Source organism: Poecilia reticulata, chromosome 6 (genome assembly GCF_904066995.2).
Source record: "Poecilia reticulata chromosome 6, P_reticulata-male-v2, whole genome shotgun sequence".
Classification (NCBI taxonomy): domain Eukaryota; kingdom Metazoa; phylum Chordata; class Actinopteri; order Cyprinodontiformes; family Poeciliidae; genus Poecilia; species Poecilia reticulata.
In genome coordinates, this window is record NC_088835.1 from 20,552,229 (window position 1) to 20,577,798 (window position 25,570).

Sequence of the window (25,570 nt, forward strand, 5' to 3'; positions counted from 1 at the left end):
GCTGAATAATGCTGAACTATATTCATGCTGAGATACATTAGAGGGCAAGAAATCAAGAACTGTGAGTCACGTAACATGACTGCATTCTGCGTCTAGGAAATCTAGTTGATGACTGTAAAGTCATCCCGTTTATACCATAACCGCTCTGAGATCATAATATCTAAAATGGATATGATATCTCCACCACAGTAAACACTAAAGCATACCATGCATTTGCTATTTATATACTTAAGACAAAAATTTGTTCAGGACCATTTATGACAACAAATTGCAATTTTTTGGGAGGGGGAAACTTCAGGGGATTGTCTCTAAAATTAAAACTGAAAACAAACAATGCATGAAACTAACAAAACTGCTACAAATGTGCCAAATGAAGTTGCAGTGAAAGAGACGCATGACTCACATGCATCTGCAGTACTTCTGTCAATGTACTGGTTGAAGTCGAGAAGAAACTGGGTATTGTTGAGAGACAGCTTCACCTCTTTGCAGTATTCCCTGAAGAAACATTGTTCAGTTTAAATAACATTCCCCTGTCTTTTGCTGTCGTTCCTTTTAAATGACTGATAATAATAATAAAAAGCCTACTCACCTTGGAGCAATGTAAGTATAGCCAAACTCGTCAAACCTATCCAGCTGAATAGTCTCCATGGCTTTAAAAACAAAAAGTCCCTGTTTTAGGCTCATAGGCAGTAACTATTTATACACACACACACAGACACATATATATATATTATATATATGCTCATTGACTTGAGTAGGTAAAATAATTTTTTCCAGTCACATTGATAAACACATTGATAAACGTAGAAAAGTATAAAAATGCTTCCTCACAGCAAACTCCAAGGTCACGGCAGATGAAGCACATCAATTCAAAAAAGTAAGAATCAAAGACTGAGCCAATAACTTACAAATAACGAATTTGGGATATCATTTCTAAAGCATTACATTCCAAAAGAAGGTGAATGATTTGTCGCTTTAAGTGATTCTCTGTAAGAGAAAAATAATTGCAACATGTTTCAACAGCAAAGCGTGGGCTGTTTTTTACCAAAGCAAATTTTCACTAACTTTTATTTACCCTGCCTATCCTTGGTTTGGAAGACTTCCATTCCACAACTAAAAGAAATGTTGTTTAGCAATAAAATGCCAACTAATCATTATAAGAGAAACAACTTTAGAACTTACAGATGGCTCCAGTTCTGTGTTCAAGCAATACGCTTGTGACTATTTTGCAGTATTCAAACTATAAAACCAGCATTAACCAGTTGAAAGATATAGGGAGAAATTAAACAAGTTGAAATGTTTTTTTTTTTAGTTATGTTAATTTATCGATGTGAAAAAAAAATACTTGTAAAGCTTACATATTTAATATATAATAGCAAAAACAAGATTTTAGAGACTTGTAAATATTTATTGGTATTATAAAGAGACCATATGAAGCATTTTCAAGTCCAGATCTTTGAACATGGAGTACATAAACCTTTTATGATATTTCTACCACATTTTGAAAAGCTATAAGCACAGCTAATTGACTACAACTACCTTCCTGGAGGTGGTTAATAGTTGATGTTAACTGTGTGCCGCTATGTGCCTTGGTTCTACCTATATAAATTTACATAGATATCAGCAACTTTTCTCCTCAATGCATCTTCTCAAATGTGGTGAAACTATGACAATACAGACAGACACTTTAGTTTGGTAGCAGCAGTTTGAGCTGCACATCTTTTTTGTGTGAAGGCTTTGTGAATTACACAAATGATCAAACTTTGTTAGTATTCCTTCTAATAATCAAAATCAGCTCTTTCAAACTCATTAGATGGGAATCAGTTATAACATCAGTAATGGGTACAAAATCCTGTCCACTTGACAAAACTGATTTCATTGAGGATACAGATTCAGCTGCTGAAATCCCACAAACATTTTGGTGTTCACAATGTGATGACTAATCCGCATACATTTTCATGGTTATTAAAATAAAAACAGATTCTTTTTTTTTTCTACAAAAGATTACTGTTGTTACATCGAGACAGAAATTAACATATCGCAAAAGCCTCAAAGTTATAAAATACCCTGGACAGATATGAGAAGATAAATTAAAGTAGTGTTGAGAATACATAATTATGTGTTTTTCTTCTATCTCTTTTAGCTAGTTGCTAAGCTAAACCTAAAGGAAATGACATGTAAGAAAATGAAAATGAGAGCTATAGGGTTAGAGGGAATGACACACTAGGGTACGCCCCGTCGAGGGCGTAGCTTAGACAGAGGCTAACAAAGCAGATCACAAACTGTTCTTGGTTGCTATTTTGTCTTGCTAACTCCTAAAGGTGGCATGAGAAATGGACCAGCTGTATTTTGGTGTTACTAAATGGGATTCATGAATTCAACTCACTGACTCTTCTTTAACCTCATACATCAAGAACTCAGCATGGAGAACGGATAATTCTCCACAGCAGAGAGACCCAGAGAAAGAGTGAAAGGAAAGTATGAGTGAGTAACTGACTGAGAAATACTTACCTTCTTCCCCTGTTGTGACCCAAGGGATGAAGAATAAAGCAGCGGCAAAAGAAAAAAGTCAAAGGGTGGTCAAGATGCATTTATCATCTGGCAAATTATGTCATACATGTATAAAGATGATGAATCTTGTGGATATTTCCCACAGGTAATGAACAATCTACTCTGCAATGAGAGAAAAAAAAAAATAAAAAATGACTTGTGATGTAGGTTATAATAAAGCAAAACCCCCAAATTATCTAAGATCTTGTTCATATAAAACATAACAAATGCAAGGTAGAATTCTTCACTAAAACTTTCCTTTCCCCGTCTCTGTATTTCATTTAAAATACCATCTTGTTATTCTTATCTCATAAATGACATGACATACATCAATAGTCATCAATCTCCGGTCTCTTAAACTGAAGACTTTTGGTCAATCCCTTTAAGATTATTGACTCATGTGGTGCAGTCTGTGAAAGCAATTACTGAGCACTCACTTTCCTTGGGGTCTTGGAAATCTGGTGTAGGATAAAACAACCTCATTCATATAAAACATAACAAGCAGATTCATTGTCACTCTGTCTCTATAGACTAGTCTGAACGTCTATGTTTAATGGATTTTGTCATTCTTTTTTCTCGGTCTTTTTCCTCATCTGACATCGTCTGCTCACCCCGTATATTAGGTAATTTACTCTACAAATACAAATGTTCCTTTCATAGTCATGAAAAAATATGCACAATCATTACACCCTTTCAAGAGACTCTTACCACCGTATCTATTAGGAGAGTGGTTGCAGAAACCACCTACTCCATGAAACTGATAAGATAGACGAAGCTTTAGGTGGTCTGGCTCCAAAGTGAAACCCTATACGGCTGAACAGAGAACTTTAGAGTCCCAAATCGCCATCAGAGTAGTCTGCAGCTGTAAGGCATGGTGTGTTGCTTTCTTTAACAGGCCTGTAAATGTGCTGACAGCGTTTATGGCACAGTGACAGACTCTGCAGAGGAATAGTGAAATGGAGGCTGAAACTAACCGTCTCTCAGAAATCTCATTTGATGGAATTACTGCACCATTAGTTGTTTATACTTTGTGGCGTCATGTCAAAGTTATGAAAGTTTCATTTAAACCAGAACATGGCATGTTCAGTTTAGATTTTTTATTCTTCATCAAAGTAACAGTCTTCCTATTTTTTTTTTCAAACTACAATTAAGATTTCTGCAGAATTACCCCTCCATTTGATCAAATACAGCCAAATAATTTACAACTCTGTCTAAATTGATTGAGTTAATGTACATTTTAAACAAGAATATCACTTTGACTTCTTAACTAATAAACTGGCAGCCACGGACTCCTTCTAAACAGTTGCTAAGCACTTAAAATCTCCTGTTACTAAAAGCAGGAAAAAGGAAAAGTATTGGAGACAGACAGGTCTAGTTGCGATGTTAACTGAAAAACAAATGTATATCAAAGTAATTTTTCTAAAAGTGACTATAAACAAGATTCAGACTCTGCTCTCTTTCACCAGCAATTGGAATTACAGCTATGAACATAATTTAAAGGTTACATATTTTAAGAAATTATTACAACTTAAACTACTTGAGAATTGAGTCAGTAACATGGAACCATACAAACATAAATGATCAAAAAGAAAAAGGCTCATGCAGTGATCATTGCAATGGAGGGAGATAGAAGAACAAAAATAGCGAGTACTTGCCCCAAGGTGAAGCTTTCAAATTCCAGCAGATGAGAAGGATAAAGAGGAAAAGTTCAAAAAATACAATCCAATAAAACGTACAAGAGTTAGACACACCTATATGATGCAGTATGTACATTTACATGACATCGTTATGCAGCTGTCCAATATTTCATGTATTTTGTCATTCTTTAGAGAAGACAGCTTGGCTGCATCAGTTTGAGAAAGCCTTGGAAGTTTAGGCACAGCAAAGATAAATAAATAAAAAGGATGAAGAAAAGGAATACCAAATGAAGGGAGAAGGAAGACTAAGGCAAAACAAGCTCAGATGGTGGATTGAAGTAGATTATTTCTGGGTGAAAAATAAGACTGAAAATTCCTAATTAAAGACAAAAACAAAACTGCTATTGGCTATAGAGACACTTCTATAACTGTGACATGTGGAGAAAGAAAAACCATTTAGTAACAGAGATAATGACAAGATGTGGAAACGTTCACTATACTCTAAGCCAGATGAGAGCCAGATGAAGGGAATAAGGAGGTAGAGAAGTGTCCAAAGCAGAAAAGATCAAAAGGTTTAACGCTCCAGTCAGGTACTTGAGGAGAAAGAAATGTTGAAGAGTTTGCGTGGGAGTTAAGAGCCACTGACCAGTGGGTTAAACTACAAAAGAACAGCACAGTGGGGCTTCAGGCATTTGAGCTGGAAATACAAAAGTTTGGTTGTGGTTGCAGCAAACACTACTACAGATACTCAAGAGTAAAACAAAAGCGCAAGATAATCTTTGAGAAACCAACCGGGTTGAATGTCATGGATCTGTTTATGTGAATCTTGTACTCACAGATGGCTTGTTTTATATCGTCCCCAAGTTTAGCTTGAATGAAGTTTTCACTGTATTTAGGTAAAACAAGGGCCAGGCTGCAGAACAGATCAAAGTGGGATTAAATTAGTTGCTGAAAAACAAACTACACACACACAATATATATATATATATATATATATATATATATATATATATATATATATATATATATATATATATATATATATATATATATATATATATGTGTCTGCGTGTGTAAAATAATCAAGTGTAAACTAACTCATTGGTGGGATAATACAAACAGGAGGTGAATCCCTGCGTTGTTAAACAGGATTCTTCATCAACTTCATCATTTGTCTCACCTGTAGTCTGTTCCATTGACTGGAGCCCATGTGTAGGTTCTTACCCCTCTGTCTATATATCGCTGCCAAAAGAATACACATACCAGTTCACTATAAGTAATTTATCATTTCAAACAATGGAAAAAATGAATCAATGAACCCATAGGACAAGATTTTTCATCCAAAAACATGGATATCTATAATTCCTCAAAAAATGTTGATAAGTGTTTTATTCATTAGAAAGTTACAACAACAAAAACGTCCTGAAGTGCAATGAAGGCTAAATGTGAAATTAGCCTGTGGCTAGAAAATCTATGTACAAAACAAATGTTGCTTTGTTTCAAACATAACATTGTTTCATGTCTAGCCCTTGATTAAATAAACTTGATTTTAATTGATAAATGTTGAATTAATAACACTCTAAATTCGTACTAGAAGTGTTGCAGTATTACTAAAGAAGACCCACCACAGAAGAGAATTTGAAGCAGAAAATTTTTATTTTTGGAGGTTTGTCAGCTCTTCACTTGTCTCGCCCACACTGGATAAGATGCAGTTTTTGAACGAATTCTAGAGAGGTGGAAGCTTATTTTCTGATTGAAAAAGTTTATTAAAGATAGCTAATCACCAAATAAACTTCAGCGATGTGCTGCTGTTTGCCTGGTAATTAGCAGAGCAGCCTGTGTTACACATTTTCTAAAGCAACAGCAGTGAGGCCATTTTAGCTGCTATCAAACAGTGAGTCATTTGGCCAACACCCTACTTTGTTTTTACTTTTTATTGTAGTTAGTTCACAACTCGGCACATCTCTGGTAAATTTTTGTGTTGTTGATTGATTGACATCAACTGTTGATGTTATAGTCCCGAGCCTCTTCTTCACCTCGTTTCAAAAACAGATTACAGGTTTTTCCACAGAGGAATAAAAAATTGATAATCAGCAAATTGTGCAAATGTAGTTGAAGGACATTTTCATAATATATTTTTTAGCAGTGTTCTTTGGAAGATTTCTAAATCAGCTCTCTTGGCTGTTAAGTAACCCTTACACATGGAATCAATCATGATATTTTACAGCTGGTATGGTACAGTACTCAGAGGTGCTAACCTTTTTTCCAGACGAATGAATAACTGGATGTCTCAAAAAAATCAGAAGACAGATATAAAAAGGAACATATCTCTGCACTAATTTTTTTCTGACCATGCTTTGAGATTTCAGGAGAATTTGAATCTGCCCTTGATGGCTACCCTTTGTGACTTGTTTTCGCTTGGTTTATTTTCTTGTGTTCACCTTTCCGTGAGTGTAGATGCTTGAAGATAAACTTGCTGCCAGAGATTACGACTCACTGCACTAATGACAATATTCAGTAGTAAACTGAGACAGATTCTGCTGGAGGATTTTTCAATCTGCCATTAAGCTACAAGATGCATTTCCAATACTATTAAATAGAAGCCCTGGCATTGTATTTAGAGACGATTAGGGTTAGGATGAAGGTGTGGTCAGCTCGCAGTGATCAATGATTAACACAGTATTTGGATTTTGTGTGCATGCATGGAGTGCTCGACAGTGTGCAACACATTGCTAGAAATCACCCATTTCTGAAAAGCCGATCAAAGTTGTGAAGACTGCATTGGAGAAGCAGAGAACTATTTATTGAAATTCCACAGTTTGTGGGGAAACATCTTATTACAGATTTGTTACCTGTTGTAGGAGTATTGTGATGAAAAAAAAAAAAACTGTTCAATAGCATTGCGGCTGCCTTACAATAAAATGAGGATTCCCACATGAGGAGCAATAAGCCATCTGTAGTAAACTGCTGTTTGCAGTAGTACAGAACATACAACTGCAATGTGAGCTGTGCATTTACAGATCGTATAAAAAAACAACAAATATTTCATGAAGACTTTTAAAACTAAGCATTTCCACCATTACCTCTTACCTCATCTTGAGTTTTAACCAACGTATCAATAGTACTTTCTCCTATTTCTCCATCAATCATCATTCTTCTTATCTGTGAAATAGAAATCTGAAGTGGTCAAGTGAAAAGTGAAAAAGAGACAGTATAGCTGGTATATTTGAACGTATATTTTAAGACAGTTTTTTATATTATGCAGGTATTTAGCTGTCTAGATCTTCCCGAGCAGTTGTGATTTATTAATCTGGACACACTACCTCCACTTTTATGTCATTTTCCAGCTCAGCATCAAGAAAGTCCAAGGTCACAGGCTCCTGAAATTTAGGATTCTGTAGAAGAGATAATAGTTTGAACTGAAACATGATGAAGTTTCAGGCAGCCACATACAAATCAGTCTAATAACAGAAGATTAACAGAAAACAAATAAATCTTTAACTTTCAGTTTTTCTAAAGTAACATTGCAAACTTTGGTCGTCAGCCTCTTACCACAGCAAAGATATTTCAAAAGCTCTAGCTATATTTCACTATTTTTCAAAACTTAGTAACGGGCCATTTACTGTTTTTTTTCCTTAAATCAACACGGTGACAAGCATACTCTTAAGAAAAACTGTGACCTAAAGTATCACAGATTTCAAACGTTTCAGGTAACAAGAAATCATTGGTTTTTATTCAAGTATTCATAACACAGATTATAGTTGTGTGTACCAGATTCTTCTGCAGAGTGAATGTCAATTATTTCCCCCAACACCAAACCAAATCCAGAACCCCAAAAACATAGGGCATGCACCATATGGCAGTATTTTGTCGTAATTTCGAACACAGACATAAATTAGACTTGATACAAAGTGACACTGAACTCTATTAAGGTTCCCTCTTAAAAACCCTATATGTCTGAGTGACTTTATAGTGATATAAAATAGTAGCAGTAATCTAGTTCTTCTCTATAAAAAAGCAGTATGTGAAACCTGATACCAGCCTATATTCCACAGTATTTTCACTCCAAAAATGGTAAATATGCTAAGATTGTTACATTAAACAGTTTTTTATGTGTGTTTTTATGGTTTCAATGGTAAGAAATAGATTCTTACATTATATGGATTATTATAAAGGTCAATGACAGACAAAAAGGACAATAAAAAAAAACCTTTACCAAGTGTTTATCTACAAAAAAAATAAAGTAAGTTTCTTACATGTGATGATAACCAAAATAATGCACCAAAAGACGATGATGAAGATGAAGAATCTCAACGTGGAAAGTAAGAAAAGATAGATTAAACAAATCAAGAGATTCAACAACTGCAAAATGATATACGTCATAAATAAATATAGCTGGGAAAGAAAATTAAAATAAAATACAAATATAAACAGGTAGAATGAGCAAAAATTGGGAAAAATGGCTTAAATAATAATTATGAAGAAAAAGGAAAAGAGAGAGAACATGAGAGAAACCGCTGTATGTCAGCGAGAAACGTGGTGATGTGAGCCGGAGAGTGAGATGAAAGCAAAAACACAGTAAAAACACAGCAGCGACGCAGGAGGTTTGGATGACATTTTCATATTACGATGTTAAACAGGCCTCAAGGTCACAATCAGTATTCCTCGATCTGCTGTTTGACTTATTCAGTGAGACAATGTATCTGCCTTAGGGCTAATGGGAAATAAGCTTGCCTGAACGCAACATCAGAATGAGATCACTCTGATGGAGCCTTATTACAAAGTAAGGTCACATTGCTCGGTGGAGTAATATGATCGGAAACCTGAACCCATTTGCCAATACTGACAAATAATCACACTTCTGAAACAATGCCATGACTATTTGAACTTCTAAATCTTGTGGCGTGTTGGCCACACGCCACAAGAAATGTAATAAATGAGAAGTAAGAGGGAAACCTCTATAGAGCTACAAAAAATATGATGAATCGTCTCTGCGTGACAAAGGCATTGACAATATCGCTTCATTTCTAAACACAAAACTATTGTTTGTCAGCCCTGTGTTTCTGTCTTATGATTATCTACAGCTAAGTCAAGCATTGACAGACTTGCTGGACATGTCCACAATTTCTGAGGTGCAAGTGTCCCAACTCAATGGCAATGTAGGTGGATCCAAATGCACAAGGCAGCAGCAGTTTGCGGGTGAAGCATGTTCAACGACCCAAAAATGACGAAAAAAAAAGATTTCAAAGACCACAGGGAGCAGAACAAAAACAATACATTCATAGGGGGTAAAAACAAGCAAGGAGACACGAGAACATGGACTCAAACGGGGAAGTAGCCTGATTAGACAGGATGAACCAGAAAGAAGAAACTGAGAATGAGTGTATTTATGGTGGGAAGGTTGATTACTGAACAAGAAACAGAAGGGTGATTAGAAATAGGCTGCAGGTGTGAGGGGAGAGAGAGAAAGAGGCACAGGGGGCAAGGGAGAGTACACAGGGGACTTGGAAATAAAGAATAACTGTACTTAAGAAGCACAGTTAAAGTAGAGTAACAAATAATAATAAGTAGAATAATAATTAGAAACACATAAACTAGAATCATTATGAAAGGACTGAATTAAAGTAAATCAGAAACAGGACTGATCTAATAAAAAAAGAAACTAAAGAATAAACAATTATCAAATTAGAATGGCATAAACAAAACACCAAAACAACCCAAGATTCTTACAAAGAATTCCTTTCACCGTAACCAAATCAAAATCACATCAATCTGAATGATCTATTTAAATTGGGATTGTTCATATAGGATTACAAAACACATCACATGTAAATTAAATCACCATATTCAACATGGTGGTTCGCTAAAGCAACTGCTGCTCAATCTATGGGACTGCAAAACAGTCTTTCTAAAGACCATGAAACTACTTCAGCAGTCTATAGTGCAACTACTTTCTCTCACCTCATGAAATGTTACAGCATACTTATTATTGACTCTGAGCTTCCTGTTACGAATCCTTTTCTAGAAAGAAAATTGTAAAAAGATGTACAGTGATGAACCTCTATGTTTAAGTATATGTGGAGCAGGGCTATGATTGGTAATGACCAAGGTATACATACTTGTACTCATTGTGAAAGTTCCCTTATAACTTCACATTCTTATTTTTCCTTGTTTACATGTCATAGGCCAGTCTTGAGCAATGATTGTAAAAGTCTAAAATGACTTTTATATGTTTATATATGTATATATTTATTTATTTTATTTTCTGTTACCACAAGTTGCAGGTATATACTAATGCAAACTGACAGCCTAAAAATTACCACACCCATAGATGCATTAAGCTAAGAAATAAAATAATTAGAACCATAGCTGCTTGGCTTGAAGTGTGTGTGGTCTGCAGTGTCAGATCCGTGGAGCAGAGCAGGCCAGTTTAACGCTCTGGGCAACACATGGCCCTTATACAACCTGTCAGTGCGAGCATGCCTGAGGCTGGAGGTAGTGAGCTGCAAAGGGATTTGTTGAAAAGAAAGCTGGAAACTCTGGTGGGGTCAAGGCTAATTTTTACGGGGTCGTATCTTAATGTGTGCCAGTGGCTGAAAGTCCAGTTGCATTTATCTGACAAATTGTGAGAAAACTCAGGGCCTTAGAGGCCTCAACATTTTAATGTTGAGTAGAATTTCATTAGCTTACTGCATATTGTATGTTTGCTTTCTAGTTAAATAATAAGCATTTAAAAAATATACATACAACTATGTGAACAACTAGAACATTTTAAAGGAATATGAAAAAAGCAGCAAGACAAATTTAGTTAGAGATCCAGAAAAAATTACCTTGAATTACCACTTAGTTTAGTTTTATCTCTTATTTCTAAACATGTATGCCAGTCCACTGCCAGGTCTCCAAATCTATGAAATCCAATATGGCAAAAGTGACCTCCCAGCCATCATCTAAGGCCTGATCACATCCAGTTATATTCTAGCTGGGGAATAAATTCTGTTTATGAAGATTGATCTGTTGCCAATAGATGAAAAAACATGAAAAAAAAAAACCTTCGCCATCTGCTGGGCTACATAATATCTTCTAACAATATGTTACAGTGAAGCTGTGTGGAAGAGCCAGAATATTTTAGAATTCAGTAGGATATGGAAATGTAGATGCCATACCTTTGGCTGGAGATTGGGATGCAGAAGAACATATCCGTTGGGATCAATAGCAAAGTAGTATCCATTAGGACCAATCTGTTGTAAAGATGAACAAAGAAGAGAAACATAAGGTTATTATTAATTCTTTTTTGGTCTCAAAGACATAAGACATACGTTTTTTTTTTTTTTTGTCATTATGTTTGTAGAACATAACAAAATTGGAGTGGCATTCTCATTGATAACTAGATAAAAAAGTAAAGTCCTTAAAACCCACATTTATGCTGTTATTCATGGCAAAAGAGGGGTGGCATCATGGTGCAATGATGTGTAGCATTGTCATTTCAGAAAAAAAAAAAAAAAAAAAATATATATATATATATATATATATATACAGTATATACATATTTCAGGCTACAATCTCTATTGAGGTCTTTGTTTTGTGAATCACAAATGTCCATGAGAAGGACTCAGTGTTATATTATAGTTTTGCTGTATTGACTCAGTGATGGACTGACATCCTACTCAGAGTATACTCTGCCTCTCAACTCATGTTTGCTGGGATAGACTTCAGAGTACTGACTCTAAACATGATGGATGTATGGGATAATGGCAGTTAATGGATTATTAAAAACTTGTAGGAAGGATTTACTGGTCCCAAAGCACCAGTGTAAGTTGGAACAAAGAAAATTTATTATTAACTGCATACCTTGTTTTGTTAATGGTTTTGTATGGACAGTCAGCAAAATTTTGTTTTATCACATATTTCCTCCAGAGGGAAAGAAAGCCCATTTTGGACATTCTAGCTAGCCAGAAGACTTTTATGGAGTAAATGCTTTTTTCTCATGTGGATGAATTACACTTACTGTGAAGCGTGGTGTGAGTTTCTTGATGTCGTTGAGAGATACATCAATCGCCATTACGCCCAAAATCAACTGATTTTGATGCTTCAGTGGAAAAAGACAGGGTTGGAAAATTGAGGAGTTGTTTTTATCAGGTTAACTTCAAACACCATGAATCCATGTATTTACGTTACCTCTCCGTTCCTGTCATCAACAGTCTTTGTTCTGTTGAAAACAGGCAGTGTTCCAGTAATGACCAGACCTAGTTCCTGGTGCAGAATCAGGAGAGAGCACTGTTATATATTTTCATAGTAAAATATGTTTCGCTAATTGTCAAGGAACAGAAAAAAAAGTCATGTCCTACCAGAGCATCAAGATAGACATTAGTCCACTGGACTTGTTTGGCCTGTTTGTCTGCTAGAACCATGGGCCTTCCCAAGACATCTAGATATTCCTGAATTTAACATACAACAAAAAATGTTTTCCCCCATTCTTTCATAAATGGCATGCATTCCTCAAACACTTAAAGAGACTATAAAATGTTCTGACATCACCTGTGTGTTTATTCTGATGGCTCCAATGGAAGGAATCTCGTAAAAGTAACCTGGGTAAATGATCACACTTTCAAATTTAATGAAAAAATACAAAGGGGGAATGGCAAAATACTGTCTAAATGTGTGGGGGTTTTTTTTTGCCAATGTGTGATACAGTTCTTTTCTTATTCCCCTATAAAACTTGAACTTACAAATGAGTTTCCTTATTTCTAATTTGATCCTGATAATCTTGCATTTCATTATGTTGTTTTAATGAAGTATTAATAACTTATGACACAAAGGTTTCTCCTTTTGACCAATGTAAATGTTTACTATGCTCTTTCTGTAGAGGAGAAATAATTGAAATCAATGTGTGATACCTTTGTTGGAGCAAGCCATCCACTGGATGGGTCCTTTATCATAGTTGTGTTGTCCAACTGAAAAGGTGAAGATTCTGACCTAGAAAATAATGTTAAAAAGAATATTGACACCTCAATAGATTTGAGAGACACTTTTACTAAATACACTGCATACTCAATGACAACTTACACCTTTCTTTAAATGGTGAGTAAGCCAGTCACACTGCAACAACTCAGTGCATTTGGGGATAAGACCACTTGCATACGTTCAAATTGAGCATCGGAATTGGGAATAAAAGGGAGATTTTAGAGACTGGTTCAAGTTGACTGAAAAGTAATAGAAGCTCAATATGCATTTGTTGCAACAAAGGCATGAAGAACACCATCTCTGAACAAACACCATACTGAGCCTCAAAGAAGATGGGAAACTACTGCAGATAAAAACCCGGGGACCACTCCTGCCAGTCAATAAGATGAAACTGAAGCAAAAATTCATACACGCTCACCAAAAACTGATAAAAACAAATTGAAAGATGTTACCTGGTCAAATGATTTTCCATTTAATTTGGACATAATCATGTTAGATTTAGAATTTGGAGTAAACAATGTCAAAGTAAACAACATCGATCCATCCTAACTTGTTTCAGCTGTTCAGACTGTTGCTGGTGCTATGATACTTTGGAGCATACTGTCTTGTCTTGAAGCAGTCAGACATCATTTAAATGTCACATCATGCCTGAGCATTATTGTTGACCATGCCCATCCCTTTATGACCACATGGTACCCACCTGCTTATTACACTGAAAGTTGTTTTTCTTATGAGGGATATATGTCTGTGTTTGTATACACTGCTGCTGCTCTCTGCACCTTTTTAATTGTCCCTTTGGAATGAATAAACATTTATTGAATTGAACTCAATCTTCTGATAGCTACTTCTTGCAGGATAATGTCACAAAGTTCAGATTGCCACAACTATTTATATATTTCTATGCTTTTATTTTACACGAACTGTTTTATTTTGCCCTTCTGTATGGGTAGCATCACATCATATTCTGTAGCCCTCTTTTATCATTTTCAATATTTACTTGTTTTGCAGGCAGGTCTCAGTGGAAGAATACTTAGAATACTTTTATTTTATTTATTTTAATTATTTGTGTCCAAGTGAAATGACCTTGAGCCAGTAAGAGAACTGCTCAAATGTTCAGCTGGTTAAAGTAATGAGAATTCATGCTTCCTTTGTCACTTCCCAAAGTGAACGAGACATTAAGTGTTTTGTTTCTTAAAACAAAGGACACATCAGAGTTTTAGAAACCAGGATTTATGTAAATAACTTTTAGATCACGAAAATAAAGATGATCACCACTGTGGAATATATTTAAACATGTTTAAAATGCTCTTTATTTTTGATGGTAGAGCTTTTTAAAGAATATTATATTTCACGGTGCTTTACGGAAATGCAAACCCCCCCAGAAATAAGTATTTTGTTTCTGAAAACAAAAGACAATTCCTTATCAGAGTCTAAAAAAGCTATGTATCCTCTTGCAAAATAATTATGTTTCAGCTTTTTTATTATGCTGTCTACAACATCTGTTTATAGAGATTCATTATATAAAAAAAATAATAATAATATCAGGTATGGATGGCAAACAGTTTTTCAAGTGACAATTTCATTTAAGCTACCTAAACTAACCTGCCATATGTGAAAAAAAAGTAAAGCATAAATTAGCTGTGACTCACCACATTTGTGATTCAGTTTTAGGAGTCACTCACAGGACTAATTACCTCTAGTAAGAAATTTAAATAGGATCCATATAAAATGGAGTAGGCTGAAAGACCTCTAAAGAAACACATCATACCTTGATTTAAAGAAATTCAAAGGCAGATGAGCAGCAAAGTAACTGATATTTATCAGTCTGGAAAGGGTTAAAAAGCCATTTCTAAGGCACGATGAACCACAATGAAAGCCCTCATCCACAAATGGGAAAAACATGGAAAAGTGGCAAACCTCCCCAGGAGTGGCTGATCTACCAAAATTTCTCCAAGAGCAGCACAAAATGGGTCATAAAAAGATCTAGAACAACATTTAATAGCACCACCACCAGTTAACTTTTCCCAGTTGAAGTCTGTATACATGATAAAACAACAAGAAAGAAAAGGTATTTATAGCATTGTGGGAGCATTCCAAGGCGAAAGCCGCAGTTAAAAGGAACACGACGATCCATCTCATGAAATACCTTTGGGAAATGATTTAGAGACTGATGGAAGAAAAGATGCACACTTCCCAGAAAGTGTGCATCTGGTTTAAAACTAACACGATTTCAGTAAAATAAATTCATACCCACAGTCAAACATGGTGGGGATACCATGATGGACTGAGGCTGCTTTACCACTGAAGGATCTGGATGTGACCAAAAAGATTTTCATGACATGATCGAGTTTCTGGAAATGTGTAAATGTTTCCGTGAATGCCCAAATGTTTGCAAATTGAATCAAATAAAAATGCGCAATTTATTATCATGTGAAAATGCTGTCATTGTTCTCTTTGAGCTTCTGAAGTATCACTTTGTCATTCTTGGTGCTCAGGCCTTTTGCTGTGACTTAACCCTTTGCAGTATATTTGACTTAGTTTTAATAAATTAAACTGTTATTTTTTTTTCCTCCACCTGCCGTCTACCTCTCAACCAGCATTTGGGTCATAGTGCAAATAAACCTCCCGCCCCCAAAACATGAATCCACAAGTACCTTTTTGTCCGCGTTGTATTTTTCCAGTATGGACTGAGCTCGTTCCTCTCCTCCATCAGTAAACAGCATGATGATCTTGTTGCAGTTTGCTCTGCTCACATTAGTCTATTCAAAACAAAAACAGACAAGGACTATTAAGTTGAGACACTTTCATTCTTCTCCTTGAAAATAAACATCTGCTCATACTGTCTTACCCTCTGGCTTGCATACTTATCAAGTAGCACTTTAAATTGGTATTTCAAGCCATCTTCAAAATGTTTTAATTTTTTTTTTAAATGAAAGAAAGCAGCACTTTCTGTATCAAAGTTTGGTGATATGATTTGTTTTGAACCAATATGATTTATTTTGAGATTAGCAGAAACATCAGGGGACGACCGTCGTTAGACAATCACAAGGTGTAAGCCTGCACTCCGGACAATCATTTGGATAACTCCTGCAGTCCTTCCTTTGAAACACAATTTGTCTGTCCATGCCCAAACACTAAAACTGAAGCACTACTTTCAACCAGCAGATGGCAGTAAAGACAACAATTTGAAGCTGCTAAACAATGAAGACAAAAGAGGCAACGTTCATTCAAAACTTAAATCAGGTCCTGTGTTCCCCATACGGACTGAAGTCAGACAAGAAAACATGTCTTACTCACCGAATAAAGCTGTTCAAACGCAAACTCGAAGCCTTTAGTGTAATTTGTAATCCCTTTGGCTGTGATGTTCTGCACAGCATCTTTCAGCAGCTTCTTGTTCCTCACGTTGGCCTGAACCAGATGGTCGAAGCAGGCTGTGTTCTTCACCCTAGTGTTAAACTGGGAAACAAAAGCAAGAAGTTGCGACCTGAAAATGATTCATACAATTAAAGCGTCTGTGCATGTGTAACAAATATGAACGCACGCACAATCGTAGACACGGAGGCACGGAGAACACTCCCACCTGGCCTTGGCTCTATCAGGCAGTGGTAAACAGACACATTCATCAAGCCCCACTAATTGCTTCACATCCTTGGAGCTCAACGATTTGGTACCCATGGAAACAAGATTCTGCTATATAAAAATGAGGATAAGCCACAGCACTATACTTTTTCAAAGGTGAGACATTCTCATATCCAATCCCACAGAAAACATATGCAGAGGTACTCCACTGTACAACTTCCATACATGCAGAAACTCTTTACCAATCACCTGACAAATAGCATCTAGACTGAGCTGTGCTATAGCTTAAATTGATTGTCCGTGTTTGGAGAATACATTTTAAACCATTAGACCTAGCCTCAAGTGGAAAAAAAATTAAAAGAAAAGAGCAATTAAGAAGTATTAATATGAGGCACATGAGACAACAGACTAACTAGCACTTCTATTGTGTTGCAGAACTGTTCTAAAACAATAATTCCCCTCATTGATCCAAACTAATCAATATTTCCCTGTGAGATGGCCAGTAGGAAAACTGATAACTCTGATCCACACAGACAGGCAGGCAAAACGTTCCTGCACTGTATTTCACAGCTCTGAATAGTAAAATAAATACATATTTTTGGATTAAATTAATTTCCTCACTAATGGATGAGGTTGACAACACACAAGTAAGGCATAAACACGGGGAGCAATAACTTTGCTTACAACTGACAACAAGAAGTGAGCGGAGATTTTCTATCGCAGATTCTATTTAAAGAAGTGACGAAGGTGAGAGCAGAAGGTGAGAATCAGAGAAAAAGGACACAAAAAGACAGCAGCAGGAGTGTGAACACAGGACTCAAAAGTGGATTCAAAGGGAGGGACTCGAAAATTTTGTATAGTAAGCTCATATCACACATTCATCATCTCCTCAGAGAGAAAGATGCTATTTTTCTTTTCCAGGAAAAGCTCATTATACCCAAAGAGGGGGGGGGGGGGGGTGATGCGAATGAAACTTGAAATTTTACAATTCTCTTGGGATCCTGTTACAACCTCTCTTGTATGTGTGTGCTATTGTCCAGGCTTTAGAAATGGATTAGTGATGACTCAGAAAAGACGGCTAATCTCCAAACGCTAATCCCGTTGGACTCTCTGCATTTCTGACTTGGAACGATGTGACTTACTCACTAGACTGGCACTGGTAGCCATGGCTGAACAGGCAAGGATGGAAGTTTTAGAGGTTAAATGAGGTGAGAGGTGTGGAGATGGGTAGACGGAGCGCAGTGTTGAGGGCTAGTGAGAATAAGTCGAAAAATGAGAAAAAGAAAAGAGAGTGGAGGAGATAAATGAAAAGACAGAAAAGCATCCATCAGCAATCTTTGACCTGCCCAGGTGTTAAGATATGTATTGAGGATCTTTCACTATCAAATGCCAGTTTAGTCCCTGGGCTACTAATAAGGGTAATGATTAATGGATAATATCATAGACCAATGATTTAGTGACAGGTAACAACACCCTCAGGGACAGACACACATCACTGTGTGAACATGTGCATAAAAAAAGAAAAGTTTTTCTCTTTTCTTTCCCCCCCCCTCTTTTTTTTTTACATGTTTAATTCTAATAGTTCCCAACAAGTTATGTTTATGGTATTATTTACAGTTTTAGATTGCTTTGCCTGTAGGTTTAAAGTGTAAGTAAAACTGTATTAAAATGTAACAAGTTCCTAAAAAAAACAACAACACTGCTAGAGCTGTAATCGTTGGGCTCTTTTGGTTTGTATTTAGCTTCTTTTCAGAATATTCCATCTTTTGTTTTTCATGTTTGGGTAATTAGTCTTTATTCTGTTTTTCAGTATTTAAGAGCTTATATTGTGCTCCGTATTGCAGGCTTTAGTTACATTTGATCTCTATGGATCTTTGGAACTGTTTTCCTATTTTTTGTCACCTCTTCGCAATCTGTATTTGCGTATCTGTGTACTCCTCATGAAAGTAATTACATTTATTTAAATAGCACCTATTATAGTCAGAATCACAAAGTGCTTCACAAAGAGACAAACATAAAAACAATATAAAAACTGGCATGAATGGTGGCAGTCTAATTAAAAGTCTGTCAGTATCAAAGAGTCTTTAAAGATTTCCAGAGCCTCAACCAGAAAAGCTCGATCTTCATGAGTTTTAAAATGAGTCTGCGGTATGACCAACCACCTCTGATTAGATGATCCTGGAGTCCTACAGGAACAAAAAGGCTCCTAGAAAATAGCACTCTGAGATTTGTATATATGTGGGTGTTTACTTCTTCTATAATATCTTGCTAGTTTTTTGTGTTCCTCGATCTATCTTAGCATCCTTCAGTGTCTCAACTCCATGCCTTTCCTAGCTGTCTCACATTTCGCCAGAAGTGATTTATTTATTTTTTTTGTCTAAATCATATTTTGGCAAAAAAAGAGAGGTGATGACCCAAAGACCCAAGCTTAAATTAACTAACGATACCATAATACAATACCAAACAGATATGGACACCTGCATTAAGAGAAAATCATGTCCATGAACGTCACAAAGTAGATAAGTGACAGAGTTCAGCTCTGGCAGAGTCCAACCAGCACTGGGAACAATCTTGACTTTGTGCCTAGAATGCCGCCAACACAGCTCTTGCTTTGGGTATACATGACCTGGTTAGCCCTTACAAGCACCCAGCATGCTACAAATTACCTGGAGGGGACAAAAGGTAATTTGTCTACATTCACTGCATTCAGTAATTCAAACCATTCACACACTGACGATTGTAATCTACATACTAACTACTTAGGGAAGTGTCTTTCTAAGGACACAAAAACTGAAGAGGATGGATCACAGGCTTGCACTGCAACACACTATTTGCAGTACGAAGCCCTACTTCCTGAGCAACCATTGCACCAACAAGCACACAGCACCACTCCAGCACAGTAACTGTACTGAAAATCAGGAGGTGATTCATTCATATTGTAACTCAAAGACTCTCCAACACAGTTTGTGGACGTGATGTGATTACGCTGTTTCACAGCAGCACAGAAACATATTGTGTATGTGAGGTGTACTGCAAGAGTTAGGATATTCACACTTTCTAATCCTTGAGTCAACTATGTAGGCCAAACGCAAAACAATATAATGCTTCAATATGCTTATTGTGACTGAAGATTGAACACTATGCAAATGCATTTTCAGCCACATTTAAATCAGATAAGTAAAAGATAATTGTCCCTAGTGTTGTTGTGCCCCGCACTGGTGTGCCTATCACTTTTACTTTTTAGTCCCCCTTCCTCTCATTTTCATCCCTTTCTGTACCCAAGTCTATTAAGATAATATGGACGGAGTTGTGTATGAGCTTAGTTCCGTGTAGCTTGACACAACAATACCCGCTACCTTGGAAAAGCGAAGCGAGTATCCTGAGTCATGCAGTACCCAGACTGTGCTGCAGGAGGCGCTGTTTCACTCTGCACAAATGAAGTGTTATAGCCAGTGAGCAGATCTTGTGAATGGATCACTTTAACATACTTATTCTGGAGATTCAGTACACTCAAACGAACTTCTGTTTCCATCAATAAATGTAGTGTTCAGTGACAGTGATTGAAGAGAATTTAATTTGACTGAAATGTAAAAAAATATGTTTACAGTAATTTATGGGCGTAAACTTTTGTTGCATCAAATACATTTGACACAATGTATTCTTAAACTTCCTATCACCATTGTTTGCTCCGTCCATCCACCCATATCCTTATCCTCATCCATATCCTATTGAGCTTTTTATCAGCTTAAATCATTTAGGTGCTTTTTACAAGCATGCAGTGGGAGAAAAATAAATAAAAACTCATCTCTTTTAGTCTAACTCACTACGCTCCCCAACTGAGTTTGTTGATTGCAAATCTTTGCAAAGTCTCAGGACTGCAATGGAACGGAATGTATTGTTTCAAAGACAAAAGAGTTCCCATGGAGGATAGGCAGAGCCTGAATGTCTGTCTTTGTGCAGGGAGAAAGCAGACAGCTCCAATCTCTGTAAAGACCCATCTCAATAAAGCCCTCCACAGGTACCAATTAACTAATTTCCAGATTGTTTTTCTTTTCTGAATGTAATTACAAAACGTGGTGGGTCTTGAGTACATGGAAAGATGTAGAGGGAAAAATGTTAGGGGTGACTGGTGAATGAGAAGAATAAAAAATGAACGAAAAGTAGGTGGGAACAGTGACGGGAGGGAAGATGCAGTGTTGTGCAAAGATGAGAATGTGGCGTGTAAACAAATGTGCTAAAACAAAACAGCGGATGGAGGTATATGATAAAAACCTCAAAGGTCTTGTATCCCATATAGATGAAAGGAACAAATATAAGAATTTAAAGGCAAAGAGAGAGATGGATGACTGCTTCCTGGGTTCAGTGCTGTCACAGCACAGCTTTAATTTCTTGAGGAGCAGTGGGTTTGTTCAGCCATATTTGTGTCCACATCTGTAGATTGAGGTGGATGTTTGGGGGCATGACGGGCAGAGTTTTAATCTTTAGCAACAAATAGAGCAGTAGGTATTTCATTAAATATCGGTTTTATGGTGTCCATGAATCTATACTTCATTACTTGTCTCCATCTCTTTGCCCCTAGTGAATATTTAGGTCTGCATAGCCATGTGTTGAATATGTGCAGGCATGAGTAGATTAAAAAAATAATAATTTGAACATACTCTGAATAAAGTGGATAGTAATAATAATAGACAATAATTTACATTTAGACCTTCAAAATGCACTTTTCACTCTTTGTTTAATCTGGACATGTACTGTAAGACCCCTGGCAAAAGATGACCATGTGAAAAACGAAATAATACTTACATAAACAACATTGACGTAATCATCATCAGACAATGTCTCTAGCATCTCACTGACAGAGGTTCTGATTAGTTTCAGAGTCAGACCTGAGACACTACCACTCCTGTAAGAAAAAAAAGAAAAGAAAAAATGAAACATTGGACAGCTTTTCACTCAGTATCAGCTCATTTCTTCTGTGAGACTGTAGTCTGAATAGTAAAAAATTGAATTTGCCTTAAGAAATACAGAACATTATGAAGTAGGTAAAAAAAAAAAACACATCAAGAGTAGAGAAGAAAATGTGAAAAAGATAATGGATCTGTGAGGATATTTCATGTACTCACGCATCCACAAGGATTAGCATATCTTTGGGTGAGGCAGCCCCTTGAATGTACCTTAATGAATGATAAAAAAAAGAACATTTCTGGATTAAGACTTACAAATTTTGATTCACAGTTAATATGCCAACTGACATTATAATGATTTACCCAAAGGTAACACATTTAATTGTTCCATTTTTTATGGACTAGAGGGGAAATTACTACAAAGTTAATAAAAAGGCTTTGCACTATTAATGTTGGAAAAGTGTTTGCAAATAACCATGTCCCTGACTAGAAACTGTGAACGTCCGCTTATAATTGCCGTCAGATCTTTAAAACGGATTATTCCAATAACATGTGTGTATCTCATCACTTAAAGTGGAAACGGATTCAAATTGGCTTTTGGAAATATTTGAAATGCATTTTGCTTACAGCACGTAAGACAACTCTTTCTGAACAGTAACCCACAACCCAAAGAAGAACTGTACATATGTCAATAAGGATAGCAATGTAATGTGAAACGTTCTGTATGCACATGCACCGGCCACTTTATTAGGTACACCTTGCTAGTACTAGGATGGCCCCCTGTTTGCATTCATAGCTGCTTCAGAGATTTGTGTAGACATAAACATGATGAAATTTTTATGCAGATTTGTCGGTTTTATATCCATAGTTTTAAACCCAGAGTGTCAGTCTCCTGTTCCTTCACATCCTAAAGGAGGTGAATTGGATTTGGTGACCAGAGGCTACTGGAGCGAATCCTGTCTCTTTCTCATTCTAATGAACTTTTCGAGATGAGTAAATGCATTAAGTTGCTAAAATGTCATTGTCTAAACTTGCATTTGTGATGATGGGCAATTGAACAGGTATACCTAATAAAATGGCAGATGAGCAAATTTCTTCCCAGTTTTATTACCATGGCCTCCTGCGGACATCATACAGATCAATTTTGCTGGGAGTTTTGCGAGCATCCATCCACGGAGAGGCTATAAAAGGAGATCAAATGTAGGCTTATTATAATCTTGCTTATTATTAAATGGAATTAACACTAATTCCTATTTTGGTTCAATTTCTGACACATTAAACTGCGAGACTGTTAAACTCTAGCAATATGCAGCGCTAAATATGGCTCAGCAGTGAGTCACTGTCTAACATGATAGGACACATTTTATAATGACAGCTGGCCAGTTGGATGGACTCGTAAATTCATCACACCATGTTCACTGCAGCACGTTTTATGCTATTCTAAAATAATACCAGGAGGAAAGAATTGGATGTGCAGGCTTTCTACTTTAGAGAGAGCCACAACAAATGCAAGTCTGCAGGAGCATAGAGTATGTTCAGACCTGTCATGCATGTTATGGGGTTAACAGCTTTGAAATGACAGTTATGACTACACATTTTCACTCATTTTAATCTCCCCATTAGTTAATGTGCTTCTGTTGGTAAATATTGTGACCAGTTGCCAAAGACTGTTTTGATCCCTGTTTTAATGCCAAAAAAGGTTTGACAAAGCAATATAGAGACTCTTCCAGACCTCTGATGGCAATTAGTCTTGGATTTATTTATAAAACTTTATTTAACCAGGTGAGTTAGAAAGAAATAATTTGTTATTCACAAAAACAATATTAAAATTTTTACAAAGGTTATATCTATGCATAATTATGCACTGTTTGTGTGAATTTGGACTGCACCATATGTTGTAAAACAATTTTGTAACATATCAGATAAATATCAGATGTTAATTTTGTAACATCTGATATTTATATGTTATAGGTAAGACCAGGGGTGTCCAAACTCGGTCCTCGAGGGCCAGCGTCCTGCATGTTTTAGTTTTCTCCCTAGTGATAGTTACAACCTCCTCAGCAAGTCAATGTGCTCTTTAGGCTTTCTAATGAGCCATCATTTGATGCAGGTGCACTAAACCAGGGCGAGAACTAAAACATGCAGGATGCCGGCCCTCGAGGACTGACTTTGGGTTATACGGACTGCTTTGTTAAAATTGTGGTTTTGGAGATGCTTCTACCCAGTTGTTTAACCAACATAATTTTTACTCCTGTCAAACTTGCCAGTCACTATCTTTTCCCGCTTCTAACATTAATTTAATGATGTTGATTATTATAAACCTGTTGCCTTATGCATAACACCTAACAACATGAAGTGTGATGAAAACCTAACCAATGATTCATCTCATCCGTTAGTAGTCATTATGTTACTTGTGATCGGTGTAGCATCAATTCTACAGTGCATCATCGCATAGGATTACTAAGAGAAACACAAGATGTTTTCTGTAGCCACAGGCTGTATCTTGGGATAACCAAAGTATTAATTAATTTATTTATTTATTTACCAGGGTAGTAGCGAGCCAGGCCTGTAGCACTGCCAAACACCTGCCAAAGAAGTGTTGGGTCATCTTCTCTGTTCTTTTTAAAGACATCCTCCAATGCCTCTGTCCAGTTCAGCTCATTCAGCACGATGGTTGCTATAACATAAAGATGCACAAATACATACTTTGTGTCAAAAGACAACATAGTACAAACTAGACAATCATGTGTCAGTTGAATAAGGTATATTACTGATATATATTTTCAGTTTTATTATTTATTATTATTTCTGAAATAAACTACACAATAAACTACACTTGGAGAAGAGAGGTAGACTTTGTCTACCTCTCTTCTCCAAGGTTCATTACAAACACACCACTGTAATTTGTACTCACAGGTGGGATGGCCTTTTTCAGGCTTCCCAAAGGAACTCCCATTGGTTAACTTTTACTTACAAGCCTCCTGACAGCCTATGTTTGTACTGCAATTGCACTGAGAAATGTTGACTCTTCTGCTTTTAACTCACACAAATTGCTGCTTTGTTCTGTCCTTGTTGGTCAGACTGAATTGGGTAAGAAGACTTTCGTTCATTCTGCTCCCTCTTCTTGAAACTTGCTACAAGAAACTTTGAAATTGACAGAATTTATCTTGTTTTATGCATTTACATCCAAACTAAAGGGTCTTGAGGTCGATTCAATGACATGTACCTATTTTTACAGCTTGGCATTTTCTTTTAACTGTAATTTGTCTGTTGTATTTGTTGCTGACTCTTTGGCCAAGTTTTTAATCTAAAGGGGTTTTTACCTTGATAAAATAAAGGTTAAAAATATGTACTTATTCATTTTTTACACAATACCAGCTTGGCATTAACCACTGCTACAAATTTGTTGTAGATGCACAGTTCCATTAGTTTAAGCTGATCTTTTATAGCAGAGCAAGACACGCTTAAAAAAGAAACAACAAACAGGAGCGGCGTCAAAAATGAAACTAACAACCCAAATATTTAGATTATCAGTGTAGTTTATTTGTAAGATCAGATTTGAATTTTTTGTCACAATTCTGTAGTTCCGCAATTGTCTGTGTTTGCCTGGTCAATACAGTTTAGAGGACACAGATGAGCCTGTCAGAATGCTGTGGAGAATAGTCAAAGACACGTGGGCATCCAAGATTAACACATTCATCAAGATTCACAGACAGACTCACTCAGCGTCGGCTCATTTGCTCAGCAGGACACATGAGCAAATATTTGTCCAGCTCAACAGCAAATGCCCATGTTTAGCCACCAATAAAAGTGGTGGTATTCAGGAAGGAACTGCTATGTTGCTGGAAAATTAATCTGTTTTATTTTAAGAGTGCTTATCATCAGAAACACCCAGCTGCCTGTGTGCGTCTGTCTGTGCTTCCATCACTGCATCCGTTT

The 25,570-nt window shown here is 36.4% G+C and overlaps 1 protein-coding gene across 1 annotated transcript in view; it reads right to left on the bottom strand.

Annotated features, from left to right (window-relative positions):
- The window catches only part of LOC103465999 (voltage-dependent calcium channel subunit alpha-2/delta-1), a 70,475-nt gene that overhangs the window by 14,785 nt on the left and 30,120 nt on the right, over window positions 1-25,570 (bottom strand). The window contains exons 7-26 of the mRNA XM_081608154.1: window positions 24,177-24,308; window positions 22,743-22,812; window positions 21,851-21,901; window positions 21,531-21,630; window positions 16,446-16,604; window positions 15,803-15,907; window positions 13,082-13,160; window positions 12,723-12,772; window positions 12,533-12,622; window positions 12,363-12,437; window positions 12,193-12,273; window positions 11,351-11,425; window positions 7,511-7,582; window positions 7,278-7,349; window positions 5,368-5,429; window positions 5,024-5,100; window positions 4,206-4,217; window positions 2,512-2,520; window positions 590-650; window positions 404-495 (exon numbers count right to left, since the gene is read on the bottom strand). Coding sequence (XP_081464280.1) covers window positions 404-495; window positions 590-650; window positions 2,512-2,520; window positions 4,206-4,217; window positions 5,024-5,100; window positions 5,368-5,429; window positions 7,278-7,349; window positions 7,511-7,582; window positions 11,351-11,425; window positions 12,193-12,273; window positions 12,363-12,437; window positions 12,533-12,622; window positions 12,723-12,772; window positions 13,082-13,160; window positions 15,803-15,907; window positions 16,446-16,604; window positions 21,531-21,630; window positions 21,851-21,901; window positions 22,743-22,812; window positions 24,177-24,308 — 1,524 coding nt within the window. The remainder of the gene's footprint in view (window positions 1-403; window positions 496-589; window positions 651-2,511; window positions 2,521-4,205; window positions 4,218-5,023; window positions 5,101-5,367; window positions 5,430-7,277; window positions 7,350-7,510; window positions 7,583-11,350; window positions 11,426-12,192; window positions 12,274-12,362; window positions 12,438-12,532; window positions 12,623-12,722; window positions 12,773-13,081; window positions 13,161-15,802; window positions 15,908-16,445; window positions 16,605-21,530; window positions 21,631-21,850; window positions 21,902-22,742; window positions 22,813-24,176; window positions 24,309-25,570) is intronic.